The sequence below is a fragment of the Apium graveolens genome, chromosome 7 (assembly GCF_009905375.1).
Source record: "Apium graveolens cultivar Ventura chromosome 7, ASM990537v1, whole genome shotgun sequence".
NCBI classification, from domain to species: domain Eukaryota; kingdom Viridiplantae; phylum Streptophyta; class Magnoliopsida; order Apiales; family Apiaceae; genus Apium; species Apium graveolens.
The window spans coordinates 73,717,450-73,735,292 of NC_133653.1; the positions used below are offsets into that span (position 1 = coordinate 73,717,450).

General features: G+C 42.1%; 3 protein-coding genes across 3 annotated transcripts; all 3 read left to right on the plus strand.

Annotated features, from left to right (window-relative positions):
• Positions 1–3,414: 3,414 nt before the first annotated feature.
• On the plus strand, positions 3,415–6,090 carry LOC141671940 (uncharacterized). Its single transcript, XM_074478396.1, has 6 exons — positions 3,415–3,977; positions 4,399–4,841; positions 4,929–4,996; positions 5,089–5,178; positions 5,279–5,455; positions 5,619–6,090. Exons 1-6 carry the CDS (start codon positions 3,529–3,531, stop codon positions 5,670–5,672), a joined length of 1,281 nt encoding a protein of 426 aa, XP_074334497.1. The 5' UTR covers positions 3,415–3,528; the 3' UTR covers positions 5,673–6,090.
• A 3,137-nt stretch (positions 6,091–9,227) lies between these two features.
• Positions 9,228–10,294, plus strand: LOC141673751 (uncharacterized). The gene is made up of 2 exons (XM_074480492.1): positions 9,228–9,605; positions 9,647–10,294. Exons 1-2 carry the CDS (start codon positions 9,228–9,230, stop codon positions 10,292–10,294), a joined length of 1,026 nt encoding a protein of 341 aa, XP_074336593.1.
• A 2,195-nt stretch (positions 10,295–12,489) lies between these two features.
• On the plus strand, positions 12,490–13,492 carry LOC141673753 (uncharacterized). The gene is made up of 2 exons (XM_074480493.1): positions 12,490–13,211; positions 13,291–13,492. Exons 1-2 carry the CDS (start codon positions 12,490–12,492, stop codon positions 13,490–13,492), a joined length of 924 nt encoding a protein of 307 aa, XP_074336594.1.
• Positions 13,493–17,843: the final 4,351 nt, after the last annotated feature.

A 17,843-nucleotide genomic window follows, 5' to 3' on the forward strand; every position in this document is an offset into this window, starting at 1 on the left:
GAAATTGAAAAATTGATAAATATATATTTATATTTATCAATTTATATTTAGATAATATTTAGATGGCTACGAATTATGATGAAAATAAATTTGTTATTTTTAAAAAAGCAAATAAGTGGTGCAAAAAGAAAGAAACAATTTTTTTTGTAACTTCAATTTTTCTTTTCAAAATTGTGTTTTTTTTGAATTTATAAAACTAACATATTTATAAGGAAAAGAGGACGGTACCTCTATAAATTTTATTAATTAAAAAAATGTTATAATTGATTTGAGAGGACTCCTCTCTAAAAAACGAAACAAACCGTGTTTACATTTTAAATAAGATACGAAATATAACAAATTTTAAAAATACAAGGCAAACAAATATTATCAACTATTCAAATTCTTCTGCTTCTTGTGGATCGTTGCTGACAAACCTGATTCCGATGAAGTGTCCATCGTCATCCAAGTATCATCTTCGTCGTCTGAATCATCTTTTTTCATCCCTTGTTGTCTCTTTGCCGCTTGATCCCAATCCTTTTTGCAAACACATATCTTGACCACATCCGGTGCAAGACTTGATCTTTTCTCGTCCAATACTCTTCTACCGACACCTTTAGAGTGAAGAAACGGGGATTGATTTCGGCCGCTTTGAATACAAAGTAAACAAAAGCATTTAAATTTGTTGGGATCCTCCGGTGTTACTTGTCTCGAAAAATAATTTCAAACGTGCGAGGAATGTCTCGAAGTAGTACCAGAACTCCCTGCAAATTTTTAACAAAAATAGATTAGCAACATATTTGAATTTTCAATAAAAATAAAAAAATACAAAATTCTGAAAATTCGAACATATAATTCTAAGTTCAAATAATCGATTTTAAAAAATCATAAAAAACATGAAATGTGCTTCTGTATTAATATTTTAATCGATTTTAATATTTAATCATAAAAATCATAAAACACAGGATCAAAAATAACACATTTAATCGATTTTAATAATTTAAAAAAACAGAAATTTATAAATTTACGAAAATAAAAACATAATATATAAATTTTACCGGCTTCTGTATTAGGTCGAGGGGGTCGCATGGAATGTGCTTGACTCGAGTCTTGAGATGACTGGGTGCCCCTCCCTTCATCCATTTACTTTAAATGTTGGCTGAAAAACTGTAATGTTGCCTGAAAACTCGCCGAAAAATTAAGAAACCTCGCCGGATATTAAGAAACCTCGCCGGAAAATATGTGACTGAGTGTGTGTGAAACTGTGAGTCTGTGAATGACTGTATGTATGTAGACTGTAAGACTGTAACACGGAAAACGTGTGAATGACAAGTTGACAACTGAGTGAAGAGAGAGTGAAGAGAGAGTTTAAGAGTGAGAGATCGAGAGAGAGTTTAAGAGTGAAGAGAGATTGAGAGTGAGGAGAGAATTTATAGAGATAAGGACCGTTAATAATTTAGCCGTTAGAATGAGTTTTTGTGAATCTGTGAGCAGCAGGCCAGCAGCAGAGCAGAGCAGCAGGTGACCGTTGCAACCTGTGACCGTTGCAGCGGAGCGTGGCCAGGACTTGCGGGCCGAGCCGTGCCGGTTCGAGCCGTGCCGGTTCGTGCTTGCAATTTCGTTGGCGGTTAAAGCGGGCCGGGCCGGTCCGGTTAAGGGCCGGTTACGGTTTTCAGATTGTTAACTCGTGCTCGGTTCATTTTAATTATCGGTTCGATCCGAATAGTGACTCGGTACATCTCGAGACGAACTGTACGAATTTCTGGCGAGCCGAATAGCGAGCGGGCCGATCCAAACCGCTCGTTTGGCCGGCTCTACTTGTAAAGAAATAACACAATTAATTGTGTGTTACATAATTCAAAGGTTTTAACTTGTAACACAACTTAACCTCACATAGACTGTCCTATATGAGCTTTTGCTTTATAGTGGACACCTACCATAAAGCAAAATATTCTCATGGGATACAAGCAAAACAATTATTAAGACAAAAGAAAATTCTGTTAAGATTTCACAGCAGGCTATATATTAAAAAAAAAAATGAAGACAAAGAATGTGCAAAGGTAATGTATTTTAAAGACTTGCGAATCAGAGTGTGATTCGGGGGCATGCATATTGCCACTAAAACAAAACATCATTACAGTTTAAGAAGCATGTTAAGATTGACCATCATGTTGACACCCACAACACGCACAAGCTGAGACACAAAAGTGCACACACAAAATAGTTTTAAAAAAAATCATTAGTCATTTGAGGAAATGAACCGAATCCTAAGACTATATTGGTGTCAAGTACTCTGTAATGAGTATCCATGAATTTGTATCTATATCCTTATTACATGCATGTAATAGATACTACTACTACTAATTAATAAATTTATTTCATTATTATAAAAATATTATTGATTGCAAAATGTGCAAAAATGTTGGACTGAAGCTAATCCTCTATAAAAAGGAAGTGGGGGGGGGGGCGTAGCAGGTGGGATACCAGTGTACGATGGACCCCTATTAGCTCATCGCTCTCCACACAAGGAGCCAAAAGAAGCTTCACTTTAACCTATTTACATGTCACTTAGCACTTACCTCTCGCCAAGTGTCTGCCTAACTTGTGGGGGTATACATATAAGTTTTCTCTTTTAACTTGCTGTGTTTTCTTATGTAAACTCATTAAGAGTTTTCTACCGCTGCAGGTGAAACTGCACTCCAATGTGGGGTGCCCAGGCATCATGTGATTTAACATTTTTGTTAATACTATATTACAATTCACATATGTCACTGGCATATCAAATGTGTTAATACTAGGTGTCAAAAATTGGTGTCAACTTCATTTATGATTTTATTATAATCATAATGATGTATAAAATATCATTTTTCTAATATATTTTAATTAAATATTTTTTATTAAATTAATGAAGTTCATATATTGGGATAGCAAGTGCTAATCATTGGGGTTGCTCTTTAAATTAAGGATCAGTTCTCGATTTGCCACATGACCAATTACGTGTAGATATATGCTTTAAAAAGTTTTATATCTTATTTTATGCATAAAGCATTTTCCGTTGTTAAATGCTACTTATCAAAAATTTTAATATTACCTCAATAAGAACTGGCATGTCGATCTTGTATGAACAGAAATTTGAACAAAATTACAAATACTAGCTCGTTTAGTTAATTAGCTAATTTAAGCCGAGCCAAATTCAGTTAAGCATGTACTGAATTCAAATAAAACTAGGTCTAAATTCGAAAAGTCAGTTGGACTCGAACTTAAAGTCAATGTTGCTTACAGTGGCAACGAAATTATCACGAATTTGTTAATATTATAGTAAAAAAAATTAGGACCCTAGCATTTTCGGTCGGTGAAAAAGAAAATATCTTACCCTGATTCTTGCATGCATATGCCTATATATCAAGGCGCACTCTTATACAAACCCATGCAGCCAAAAAAACTAATACAATACATACTAGTACGAAGTTCTGCCTACATAATATAAAGTGTGAGTGTGTGCGAATATATAACATTACCTCACACTTCATATATTTCTACCTTTCCGATATGAATTTCCGCCGGAAACCAACCGAAAAAACTTCTCGGCGAAGCTTCCACCGGGACTCAAAGCCTCTACACCCGCAAGACTTCGACGACGTGTTTGGCGGGCCACCACGTACGGTCTCTTCCCGCCAATTCGATCGGTCGGTCTACTTGTACGATGACATTTTCCATAATCCAGTGAGAATTGGCACTGAGAAAGGAAGCCGGAAGTTGCCGGAGTTTCAAATCCCGGCCACTCAAAGAGGCAGCGCTGGTTCAGGTGGCCGTAGGAGCGAAGAGTTTTGCAGTGACTTTTTAAGGATGGATTTTAATGAGGTTCGGAGATCGAGGTCAAGATCCAAGTCGAATTCATCATCAGCTTCCGTACTGAGCACGGAGGAATGTAGTCCGTTCCGTCCGCCAATCATCAGTGATGATGATATTTATTCGCCTGTTTATGCTTCCAAGCTCAGGTATGCAATCCTGTAAAAATATTACTCCTCGGTTCCCATTGGATTAATGTTAATTAACATCATTCTCTCCATGACAACTATGTTCGTTTTAGTTTCAAGGAAAATTTAAAAATTAAAAACCAGTAATTCGGTAAAAAAAATTTATAAAATTGTTACAAAATGACATGATAAATATGATGTGATAATATAAAATAATATAATCGATGCTATTATTGTAAATGAGGAGGGATATATTTATATTTAACATTTATAACTATTTTGAAAACTGATTTTGGACCTAACATCTTGCATTAAAAATGGTAATAAACAGTGTTTTTGCTCAACAATTTTGCAAAAACATGCGGAATCTTTTTTGACGTGTGCTGTCTATATTTTTTCATTTGGTACGAATCTGATAGATTTTTTATTTTTTAACATGAAGGCCAACAAGAGAACGGAAATGGGACGGATCCACTATGATGCATGAAGAACAACAAAGATATGATGAACCTCCGTATTTTCCATACAGTCGTCCTTCCAAACGATTTGCTGATGACCAACAGAGTGAGAATTTCAGAAGCACAATCTTTAATTTCTCAAGAAGGGCATCTTCACCGGAAAGCATGAGCCGAGGTGCTTATTCGTATTCTAGTGTCAAAGTGTCCCTAGTAGACGAAGATGACTACATGAGTGAACTTCACAAACAAGGAGATGATGATGATGACGACGACGACGATGAGATTAGCAGCTCCTATGTTATTGAAATTCAATCTACTTATAGGGAAAGGACAGATGAAGGAGTAGGGGTTGATGAAGCAATCGCATGGGCTAAAGAGAGCTATCAGTCGCATAGCTCACCAGAAAAATCATCTGCTGACATGACTGGTAATGTAGCTTGTAACTTTACCAACAAAACATTCAATAATTTTCTAATTTAGAAGCTACTAATAATATAATGAAAAAATATTGCAGAAAGATCTGTCCTCCAATTTCCAAGTAAGATGAAAACAGAAGAAGAAGAAAGAAAAACAGATGAATCTGTAAGTTCCTTTGTTTTTTTTGTAATCAATGATCTGAAAGAATTCAAAAACATCGCAAAGTTTGACACATACTCTGAATTTATCATGTACAGAGGGAGATGGAATTGTTGGAAGAAGAGATTAAGTTGTGGTCATCTGGAAAAGAAAAGAACATCGAATTGCTGCTCTTAACACTACATGATGTAAGATTAATCTTAGTTATAGTTTGTTACTACATGTGATCATATCCTAATTTATAAGCTAACTAGGAATTTAATATATTTTTCTGCTCTAAACATTCAGATATTATGGCCAAGTAGTGGTTGGTATCCGATCCCTCTGATGAACCTGTACGAGAGCTCGCATGTAAAGAAAGCTTACCAGAAAGCTCGACTTTGTCTTCATCCGGATAAATTACAACAAAGAAGTGCAACTCTCTTACAAAAGTACATCGCACAAAAAATATTTCCAATCTTACAGGTAAATTGTTGCATAAGAGTGCACCATGTGTCTTTCTGTGTGATAAAAAATACTGTGTGTGTAGTGTGTGCGCACCGGCGCCATTTCAATGAATGATGCTTGTAGCACAAAAACTCTTTAAATCACAACGTTTCATTATGGTTCGTTTTATGTACTTAAACAGGAAGCCTGGGCTGCATATGTATCGCAAGACGTCATCATTTCAGCTCGAGAATAGACATGCCGCATAATTATCCGACTCAGTTGAGAACTCCAGCTAGATTTGCAACAACTATGCGTCTTCAATTGTGGAATATATTGGTGTTGCTTGGAAAGACATATGAGAAATAATAAGTTAAAGATATGTACAGGATCATAAAAGTTTTGTATCGGACTCCTCACAAGTAATTGTGTTAGAAGGAGACTGATTAATACAATAATAAGCATGTTTTTAATAGAATTTGCGGCTTATGTTTGCCAGAGTATATAAACCAGAACTATTTAATTCTATATGTACACTACTTGATCATCAATGCCTATTAAAGGCCAACAAACTTGTTGGTAGAGTGGTTGAGCTTGTGTATCCCTTGCGCGAGGTTGTGCGTATGTAATTAATTAAAAAAGAGAATGTCTTTTGAAGATCAATGGTTCATTCAGATGCCTGTTTTTTTGTTGTTAGAACTCAAAAACATTTTAGTATTGTTAGTTTACACACCCTCAGTCCCATGTTTTATCATGCATAACATGTTGATCATCATTTGTGCATAAACAAAAAAAAAACCACCACCTAGATAATCTAGCTAGACTTGTCTGTTTGACTGTTTATTTCTTTTTTTCTTGAATGGTCAGTTACTTAAAATTCATTAGTTTTTCTCTCACACTTCAGATAAGAACACACAACCCCTTCTCCGAAACTATTTAAAACTAAAAACAGAGAGGTATGCAATTTTCATGGCTGAACCCAGAGACGCGGCTACTTGATGGGTGGCTGAACCCAGTGACATGGCTACTAATCAAAGGAGTATAAGCAATGAAAACTATATTTGAAGTTTATGTACCATCTTGCATCGCGATGATAATTTTCTAAAGACTAAATTTGCAAATGCAATTCTGATGCTGGAAGATATGATCGACTACCAGCTTCATATGTGTATCATACAGAAATAATAAATGATAGGTGTTATGCCCGAAAATTGGTATAAACAATATTCAGATTGAGATAGATAAAATAGGCAAAATCGAAGGAGAAACTCCTGAAATCTAGGAAAAGATAAGATTAACTTTCCATAAAAAGATAGTAGGCGCGCCCTATGTAATGAAGACGCGCCTCATTGAGAAATGGGTAGATGGGAAATTATAGTCGTCCGTATAATGGACGGCGCGCCCTTAAAAGAAAGAGAAGGCGTGCCCAATTACTGAAGAGTGAGTGAGGAATTCCTTGATTGAATTCTGTCCCATGGTGAGCCTTAGGGCGCGCCCTAAGTGAGAAAGGCTCTTTGGACGGATTACTCAGACATGATTACTTTGAGAGACTCTTACCTTGATTTTACTTGGATAGAAATAGGGCAAGCCCTAACGGTGCATAATTTACGGCGCGCCCTATAATATAAAATGACAAAAGAGGAGGTCAAAGGCTGATGACACAAGGCGGCGCCAGCACACAGAAATGTTTGGGCACACCCTTAACCTCTACTTGGCACATAATGTAACTTTGACATGCTTCTTGGACGAACTCTTTGGAAGATTCAAGGAAGATGAAGAATGTTATTACTAACCTATTTGATTCAGGTACTCTATTGAAGAACTCCTTCCTGTAGCACATCTACAGGAAAGGCGGTGTCCGTGGTCAGAGACCTCCAGGGGTATGCCTGGACTGAAGGCCTCCTCTTGTAGTCAATGGGTGTCCTCATTGGGGATGTGAGGTGAAATCTGGTGTGTGCTTTGGGAGCTCTGTCTCTGTAGTCAACGGATGTCCTCGTTGGGAGACTTTGGAGTATCCTGCACTTTGCACCCAAAAGCTTGGGATCACTTGTCCTGTAATCTGGTAGGGGCTCCTTATCGGGGGACAATGATGCGTCCAACATTTGGGGTGAACCACGGCTATACCTGCGTCCGCGGACTAGAGAAACAGCTGGTAGCGGAGGGTTATTCTTGGCCAGGGAGATGCCTTATCCGTGAAGTCTCGAAGCCGCGGACGAGCCTTGGTCCTTTGTGGTTGGGCCTCATCGGCGGACATTCCTAAAGCTAGTAGAAGACGGTTTCCAGTGGGTTTCCTACTGGGCCTTGGGATAAGAAATATAAGCCCATTAGGTTTCTTGTTCCCCAAGAACTACGTGGGCTTGATTCCCTATAAATAGGGATACGTAGGCAAATTGTAAGGGGTCAGAAGCGAGAGTGCAAAGGAGCCACCACTAACCCTAAGCAATCTCAGCCCCCAATAATCACCACCACCAAACACTGTTCATCTTTTCCGACGAATACTATTCATCGGATCCACCGATTACTGTTCACGTTTTCGACGAAAAACCGCCATTACAGATCTTGTTTCTGGCTGCGAACCTCAAACTTTGTTGCTCCTAAATTCCTCCGTCAACAAATTGGCGCTAGAAGGAGGGGCTAATCAAGATCTGCATCTGGGAGGAAAGATGTCTCAATATCGTGATGGAAGTTTTTATGATGGAAGTTCTGAAGAAGATTCTGATCACGGCTATGAATATGAACCATACGTTCCACCAATGATTGATCGTGCTACGCAAGACGTTGGGGGACAGCCGTCTGTGCTCATCAGCAACGCCGACTTGTTGGAACAATTGTATCGCATGGACAATGCTTTGAATGGTTTCGATTCAAGGTTGAGCACTGTGGAGCGATGCAAGGCCAGGAGGGGTCTTCGTCGTGGCCGTGCAACTCACGGACCTGGAAAAGCACCCATGACTGATAGGGATGCCTCAGCCGGCCATGGCCGCTCGAAGGAGGGCGTATGCCGATAACCCCGCGGCGCTTGGACTATTCCCATGACACGTCCCCAATCATCGAGCTAGTAGAAGAAGATGCTGATGGTCGGGAAATTCTGCGGGCGGATAACCAGGAAGCCATCCATCCACACCGGTCTGGACGTAGTCTTGAGGAACGCCGACAGACGGATTCGATGCCGGAGAATCAGCAGCGGGGTTTCGCAGCTTTGAAAGATCGCTTGGGGATCCGCTTGGGCGATGATGATTTAAGAATGGTGTTACTTGAATGGCAGAAAGAAGCTGATCGTGGAGATGTGACGCCCCATGATACAACGCGTGTGCCCCTGAATTCCCAGGAAAATCGGGAGCGGCACCGCGATCTAACGCGTGTGCCCCTGAATTTCCAGAAAAATCGGGAGCGGCACCGCGATCATGAGAGAGCTCCTCCCCGCAGATCGCTGGATCGATATGGGCGTGGGTATGGAAACGATCGTTGAAGAAGGCCTCAATGGAGAGGAAGAGGTGGAGGCCGAGGTAGATACTTAGAGGGATACCGTCGCGATAATTACCGCGGTCACCTCGATTCCTGCTGGAATAACCGAGCAGATAGCTACGACTATGCGGAACATGATGATCACAGAAATGTACAAAACTATGATCGCAGTACGGCTCGGGGCCACGGCCAAGGTCGAGAAGAAAATTAAGGGAGAAATCAGGGACGAAATCCTGAAGTAATTGTGATACCCGAAGACGCCCAGAACACGAACCAGCAGCAAGCCCCTCCCGGGGGGAATCAAGTGGAGGTACCTCCATTACAACCCCAAGGTCCGCAGCCTCAAATGCAGACCATTCCAGGCGTGGGAACTTTCAATCTGGGAGATCTAAAAAGGCTACTTAACCACCTGGAAGGCAGGGTGACAGCCACAGCTGAAATCCCTTCCCCATTTTCGGTGGCAGTAAGAGAGGCACAGTTGCCGGCCGGGTATCGCAACACTACTAGCGATCTCTGTTTCCACAGAAACTCAGATCCGGTGGAATTCCTGGGTCATTTTAATATAGAGATGGATGTGTACCAAGTCCCGGACTTGGCTCGATGTCGTCTCTTGGCAGCAACCTTTAGAGAAAGTGCTCAGCAGTGGTTTCAAAAGCTCGGGCCAGGAGTGATCACCTCATTGGATCAGATGAAAACTCTGTTCTTAACCAAGTTCCAAGCCGCGGTGAGATACACGCCCTCTGTCACAACTCTTTCCAATGTTAGGCAAAGGAAAATGAAAGCTTGACATCATACTTCAAAAGGTTCAACACTGAATCTAGTAGCGTGAGGGGAGCATCAGACGAAGCCCTGAAAAGCTTCTTAATCGCAGGTTTAAGGGTTGGCTCGGACTTTTGGAAGCACTTGCAAGGGAAAGATCCGGCTACTCTAGCAGATGTCTTTGCTTTGGAAAAATCGTTTAAAGCTATAGAACAATCTCTGACAGAAGTGCAACCGACTTCGCTGTCAAGTCAGAGAAGCAAAGGAAGGAAGATGGATAGGTCTCCAAGCCCAAGGTACAAAAGAAGTATTCGAAGCCCAGACCGGGTAAATACCGCGAGCACAAGGAGGGGATGGAGTCCTCCCTCAAACTATGACTACAGAACAAGCCGGTACACGCCCTTGGTTGCATCTATCGAGCATATCTTCGAAGTAAACAAAAATAAAGGGCTATATAAAAAACCTGAAGCTTTATCATCATGGCAAAGCAAAGACAAGAAAAAGTATTGCGAATACCATGAATCATCTGGACATAACATGCATGAGTGCCGACATTTAAAAGATGAAATCGAAGCGCTTATCAAGGAAGGATGCCTTGGTGAATGGGTAGTCAAGGAAGTAAGGAAGCACAAGGATGACAAAGCAAAAGAATAAGAAAGACGAGCCCCGCGCGGGTCGAACAATGATACCCTAGAGGAAAATAAATTTATCAGGGATAGCAGTATCCGAATAATCTACGGGGGAGATCTCGGGATGGAATGTAGTAACTGAGCCTTGGCAAGATACGCTAGGGATGCCCAGTTCAGGCCTCTCACAGACATTCATAGGGTGGAAACTCGACCGCCCAAAGTATTTAAGGGCGAGTCCATGGATATCACCTTCAGGGAAGCAGATGCCCGATGGGTACATCATCCCCACAATGATGCGCTGGTTATTTCCATCCAAATCGGAAACAAAAATGTCCATAGAGCCTTCGTGGATAATGGAAGCTCGGCAAATATCCTCTACTACAGCACCTTCAAGAAGATGGGACTACCTTATCAGGATATGTCAGGGGAAGACTCGTGGGTCTATGGCTTTTCAGGCGCATGAGTTAGAGTCATGGGATCAATTCGGCTGCCATGTACTTTGGGGGAAAGCCCGTTGTCGGCAACAAAGATGCTTGAATTTAAGGTCCTGAATCAGGAATCGTCCCACAACGTGTTGTTGGGACGACCTTATCTGCGGGAGATGAGAGTTATCACTTCAATCCACCACCTAACCATCAAATTTCCAACGCCAAATGGGGTGGGAAGTATAAAGGGTTCTCAGTATGACTCTCGGGAGTGCTACAGGCAAGCTATGAGAGGCTTTAGAAAAGACTCCCACACCGAAGATACTTCAGACGTAGATCAAGATTATAGCATTGAGCAACCAATCGAGGAAATTCGAGTCCACTATTATGTTGAGCAAAAAGATGAGCATCCCTCCGGGCTGCCCCCAACAATGTTGTACTTGGAAGACACAATCAGAATTGAGATGTTGGAAGAAGAGGAGGCAATGGACACCATAGTCCAAACACATTTCAATGGGGAACGGTTAGAAGGAAGATTCGATATCTTGTAAAGCCTCGAACATGATGATGCCCTTCCCCCTAAAGGAGCACCCTTACCACAAAACATACCAAGAAAGTTGATGCCCCTACTATGCAAGGCGCGCCTTCTAAAGAAGTCATAATGAAATCCATGATTCGCCTGACCTGGATCCCCGAATACCGATGCCGACGGAAAAGATGGGGCCAAAAGAAGATACGATTGTAATCCCTATCGATGAAAAAGATCCGAGTAAGGTTTTGAGAATAGGATCCCAGTTGGCACCAAGGTTGAAGGAGGGTCTTTCAATATTTCTCTTGGCGAACCTTGATGTATTTGCATGGAGCCATTCTGATATGGTAGGAATTGATCCAGAGATAATGTGCCACCGATTGAATATCTACCCCAAGCATAAAGGGGTTCACAAAAATGAAGGGCCGTAAGCGGAGAGAGAGCTATACCTCTGGCAGAGGAAGTAGAGAGGCTCCTGGACGTCGGACTAATTCGGGAATCCTTCTACCCAGAAAGGCTAGCAAACCCGGTGCTGGTAAAAAAGCTCAACGGTAAATGGAGAACGTGTATGGACTTCACCGATCTGAATAAGGCGTGTCCGAAAGATAGTTTTCCCCTACCAAGAATCGATCAGTTGGTCGACGCCACGGCAGGACATGCCTTGCTCAGCTTCATGGACGCATACTCCGGGTATAACCAAATTCTTATATATGAGCCTGACCAGGAGCACACCTCTTTTATTACTGATAGATGGCTCTATTGCTATATCGAAATGCCATTCGGTCTGATCAATGCCGGTGCCACTTATCAAAGACTGGTAAACAAAATGTTCAAGAAGCAGATTGGGAAGACGATGGAAGTGTATGTGGATGACATGCTCGTAAAGTCGAAAAGGGCGGAAGACCACATCGCCGACTTAGCTGAAATGTTCCATATTCTGAGAAAATATAAGATGAAACTAAACCCACAGAAGTGTGTGTTCGGTGTGGAGTCGGGGAAATTCTTGGGATTCATGGTCAACCACCGGGGGATTGAGGCTAACCCAGCAAAAATCAAAGCTCTGCTAGACATGAAATCTCCCACCAGCGTCAAACAAGTACAGAGTCTGACAGGAAAGATTGCGGCCCTGAATCGATTTATCTCAAAGTCATCGGATAGTGCAAAGAATTCTTCAAGGCAATCAAAGGAAAGGGAAAGGATTTTCTGTGGACTCCTGAGTGTGAATAAGCTTTTCTGAAAATCAAAGAGCAGTTGGGAAATCCTCCGATGTTAGCCAAGCCAAAAGACGGAGAAACATTGATTCTTTATTTGGCGGTGTCTGAATACTCCGTCAGCGCGGTATTGGTAAAGGAAGAAGCAAGCCACCAGTGGCCCGTATACTATGTGAGCAAAAGGTTGCTAGATGCAGAAACCAGGTATACCAACATGGAAAAACTGGTGTACGCACTCATTCTTGCGGCACGAAAGTTAAGACCATACTTTCAGGCTCACCGAATAGAAGTTCGCACCGCTTATACGCTTCTGCATATTCTACATAAACCTGAATCATCAGGGAGAATGTTAAAATGGGCAGTAGAGCTAGGACAATTCGATTTGGAGTATTGTCCTCGCACTGCAATTAAGGGACAAGCGCTAGTTGATTTCATACTTGAGTTCGATGCAGAAGTTGATGACAAGGCCATAGTGTTGGCAGAACCTACCTCGCAAGGAAGTTCTCATGATGAAAAGAGGCAGGAACTACCACACCCTTGGTGGATATTACATGTCGATGGGGCCGTGAACAACAATGGATCAGGTGCCGGGATTGTCTTGGTCACTCCGGAAGGGCACAGTTTGATGAGTGCTATCCATTTCAAATTCTACGCTACTAACAATGATGCTGAGTATGAACCATTGATCAACGGTCTGAAACTAGCTCTGGAGGTGGGGGGCCATGAATTTGATAGTCCGGAGCGATTCCGAATTAGTTGTGAACCAGGTCAACGGAGGTTTTCAGTCCCGGGGACCTCGAACGGAGTTATATATGAGATGTGCACAACACCTATTGAAAAAGTTTTTAAGTATCAGGCTAGAAAGTGTCCCGCGAGAAGAAAATAGCAATGCAGATGCTTTGGCCAAGATGGGGTCACAGATGGACAACGTCCAACTTGGACAAATCCCTTTGGGAATCCAAGAAATCCCAAGTATTCCGGAGGTGGAGGTGTTTCAAATGCAAGAAATCCCACGAGAAAGCTGGATGATCCCCATTCATAACTATATTCAGACATGAGCTGTACAAGAAGACAAACTACAGGCTCGACGCCTTCGGTACCAGGCCGCAAAGTATGTCGAATATGACGGGGTACTATACAAGAGAGGATATAACCAGCCACTGTTACGTTGTGTGGATATGGAAGAAGGAAATTATATTCTCAGAGAGGTGCACGAAGGGATTTGTGGCAATCACTCGGGGGGTGGTTCCTTGGCATTAAAAGTACTCAGACAGGGATACTACTGGCCAACTATGAGAGAAGATGCCTTCAATTTTGTCCGGGCTTGTGACCGTTGCCAGCGATTTGCCAACTATTCCAACGCCCCGGCATCCATCTTTACCTCATTGGCGAGTCCTTAGCCTTTTGCCATGTGGGGAATTAATCTCATTGGAGAATTACCCAATGCAAAGGGGGGTGTGAAATACGCCGTGATGGCTGTGGACTACTTTACCAAATGGGCAGAGGCTATGCCACTAGCCACGATCACGGCAAAGAAGATAAGGGATTTTGTTTTCAATTCCATAGTATGCAAGTTCGGTATCCCCTACAAACTCATCTCGGACAATAAGAAGTAGTTTAATAGTAAAGAGTTAAGGAAGCTCTGTGAGGACTTGAAAATAAAAAAGGACTTTGCCGCAGTTTATCATCCGCAGAGTAATGGTCAGACGGAGGCTATAAACAAAATCATAAAACATACCTTGAAATCAAAGTTAGAAGAGAAAAAAGGAGATTGGCCAGAGGAGATGCCCATGGTCCTTTGGTCTTACAATACGACCCCTAGATTGACCACAGGAGAAACTCCCTTTCTGCTGACTTATGGGTATGAGGCCATGGTTCCCGTAGAGGTAGGAGCCGGATCCCTCCGGAGAGACGTGTTTGTTGAGGAAGATGCAGAAATTAACCAGAGGCTTCACTTGGATTTGTTAGACGAAGCCCGAACGAACTCTCAATTAAAGCTTGTTGCATATCAGCAGAGAATCGCAAGGTATTTCAACAAAAAGGTAAAATACGTGTCGTTCAAGGTTGGAGATCTTGTGTTGCGAAAGGTTATGCCCAACACTAAGATAACTCAGCACGGGGTGCTTGGAGCTAATTGGGAAGGACCGTACAAGGTTAAAGCTATACTCTGGAAGGGAACCTACCGCTTGGAAGATCTGGATGGTAAACTTATTCCTCGAGCGTGGAATGCGGAACATCTACGGAAGTATTATCAGTAGGGTGTGGCTGTGTCCCCCTTATTTTCTTATTTGATTCTTTTGTAATAGACTAGTAGCAAATAAATTCCTCCTAGCCTAGGGGGATAGTACATGTGACTGCGAACCTTGGAACTAGCAGAAGGAAGAAAATTTTCAAATAATTTCCCCATAGAGCATCGTAGCCATGGGACTGGTGTAATTTATGCACTAGAGCGCATTATCAATGAAAGGGAAAAGTTACTTCAAATTACTTTATCTACTTGACATGAAAATCTCATTTGAAAAAACGCCAGAAGCACGCCCTATGTTGAGGCGCGCCCTATCTAATAGTTGTTACCTTATAATCAAGATAACACAGTGTGCATACGTGAAAGGATTTTACACATTATAAGCTAAGGTAAAAATCCTACAGCTTAAGGCGCGCCTTTGGACTGACACAAGTAAAATATCGCAAAAGTATTACTGGCACGAAAAAGTACGTGTTATTTGCAAAAGAAATAAGGTGCGCCCTCATCGCTGAAATGTTACGAGAAAGGGGACAATTTTGAGATCACATAAAAAGAAAAAACACCCGAAAATACGTCAAAGGGCGCGCCCATACGCCCTATAGTGACATGATTCATGGGAACATAAAATGGCCAAGGAAAAATCAAAGTAAAAGATAAAATTAACATTGAGCCATACGAAATGTCATGATGCAAAAGCAAAAGAGTAGCAGAAAAATAAGTCGCACAACTTTGTACAGCATCAAAAGAGGGCTGGCTCCTCAAAAGTATTTGAAACTTAAGTACAGATAAAAAAAGACATAAATCAAGGCGCGCCTTGAGACTGGTCTGTTGGAGGAATAGATTGAAGAGGAACAGTAGGATCAGCTTCAGGTGCGTCCTTGGGGATTTCATCTTGTAGCGCGCATGCACTTTCTTCCTCCTCCAACCCCAGTTCTATCCTCCTTGCCTTGATTTTAGCAGCATGCTCCTTCTTAAATTCCACCATCTCAGCAACTGTCTCTTCCCCAAACTTCTCAAAAGTGTAATCAAGGTCATTGGCCACAAAACCAACCCTGTAGAAGTGAAAACCATTGGCAAATGTATCATCAGCCATTTCCCTCTTCTCATCAGGCCAACCCATTTTCTGTTGTTCCTCCAAATATTCAATCCTCAAATTGGCTCCACCAAGCTCAGTGTGGAGAGAGGTGGCCTTTTTGTTGGCAATCTCTAGCTGAGAAGTAAGATTGGCCACCTCATCCCTGAGAAAGGAAATTTCAGAATCTTTGGCTTTGATGTCCTTGGCGTGCAGAAAGTCCTTGTCTTTGAGAGTGTTCCTCATAATGTTATTGTCACCCTGCAGCCTCTCTAGGCACGCCCCCTCTTTAATAAGTTTTTCCACCACTCGGGTAGAGTGATGAACAATTAGCAAGATGCCTTTATAGAGGCATGAGCGGCATCTCCCAAATCCATGGTTTGCCACTGTTCCACTTCTTCATCTGAGACGTGAAGGGAACCCATGGGGCCAAGAGCATTCAAAGAAGCAGATGAGCCAGAAGGCGCGCCCTCTGCTCTATGCCTCTTAGGCGCGCCCTGCTTCTCTGTAAGATCAATTATGGGCCTTTTAGAGACATGTGTTGTTTGAGGAATGGGGGCAGAAGTTGGAATGGAGGCCTGTGTTACAGGAGCATCTTTCTTTGGCTTGGGCCTAGGTTTGTCACCAGGGCGCGCCCCAAAAGATTTGGGGATTCTTGGAGGAACCATTTCTGTATAAAACACGGAACATGTTAATTGAACGTGATAGTTAAATGTGCTGAACAGAGTAATAAATAAAGGCAATTGATAAAGATAACATTGATAAACATGCATAAAGTTCTACGCCTAAAGTGAAAGGGCGTGCCTTAAGGGGCGGAAAGACTAGCCACGTTAATCTAATATTCTAATACAAAAGCTAATAGAAAAGAAACTAGGACGCGCCAATTGTATAGGGCGCGCCTTTAGGCTCTATAATTAATGAACCTGAAGGATCTTGGCCTTGAAAGGAGCTATCTTCTGCCTCTTCTTCTTCTTCTTCTTCTTCTTCAGCCTCTTCTTCACTATCTAAGTCAATGACGCGAGAAATAGGAGCACCTTTCCTAAATTTTACATATTTACACTTCGTTCCTACTTGGTCAGAAAGGATTCCTACTCGCATCAAGTTGGTCCGGGTGACTAAGGTTTTTAAGTTCCACCTGTCAGCAGCCACTCTAAGAAGGGCTTCAGCACGTTTTTTAGGCCCGCCCTTAAGAGGTTTGGCCACTGGTCTGTCTAAAAAAGTATAACGATGTGAAAAGGAAGAAAGAACATAGAAATAATGCAAGGAAAAGAAAGAAAGGGTGCGCCCTTACTTGGTGACTTGTTAAATCTTATCCTTATTCTGGGAACGTCGTACAAGTAAAAGAAGTTTTCCTACCAACCTTTTTCATGGCTAAGCTTGCCAGAGGAAAAACCCTTCTTGTTGTGCTGCTTGTCTACAACAAAATAGTAGTACCCGTGGTCAGACTTTCTTAGATTGAAAAAATAAGTAACTTCAGCCATTGACGGCTGGGGGAAACCCAAGTCCGTATAAAGGATGAACAAAGCCAGGATAAACTTGTAGTTGTTGGGAGAAAGTTGGAGTGGAGCCACGTCATATAGTTCTCTCACTTCCCTAAGGTAGGGATGTAAGGGCGCTCCTATACCCAAAGATACCAGCTTGGGGCTGGTCACCATTCTAGGGATTTTGAAGTTCCTCCCATAGTTGAATATATGGGGCCGCATCATGCTTAAAGGGCGCGCCCATATGCCCTCCATATCATAAAACTCCATGAGCCATCCTAGTTGTTCATCTGAACAAGCTGAGGACAGGCCCACGCAGAAAAGCTTCCCATGCTCCTTCCTGAAACATTTCTTCACAGCTTCATTGCATGGTTCGAATTCCTCCCAATCAAAGTCTAATTCATTGTCAGAAACTTCCCAGTGTTGGAAGGGGATTGGAGAAGGTTCAGGGGAGGTGGAAAACTGGAAGGAGTCCTCATCAAAGAAATTTTCTTCATCACAGAGTGGTGATGCATTTACTTCAGGCGTGCCCTCAGGAATGGGAGAGGTAGGCACGCCCTGTGGTATTTGAGGGGATAGGCTTGGAGAAATAGCCTTATAGGAAACTTTGG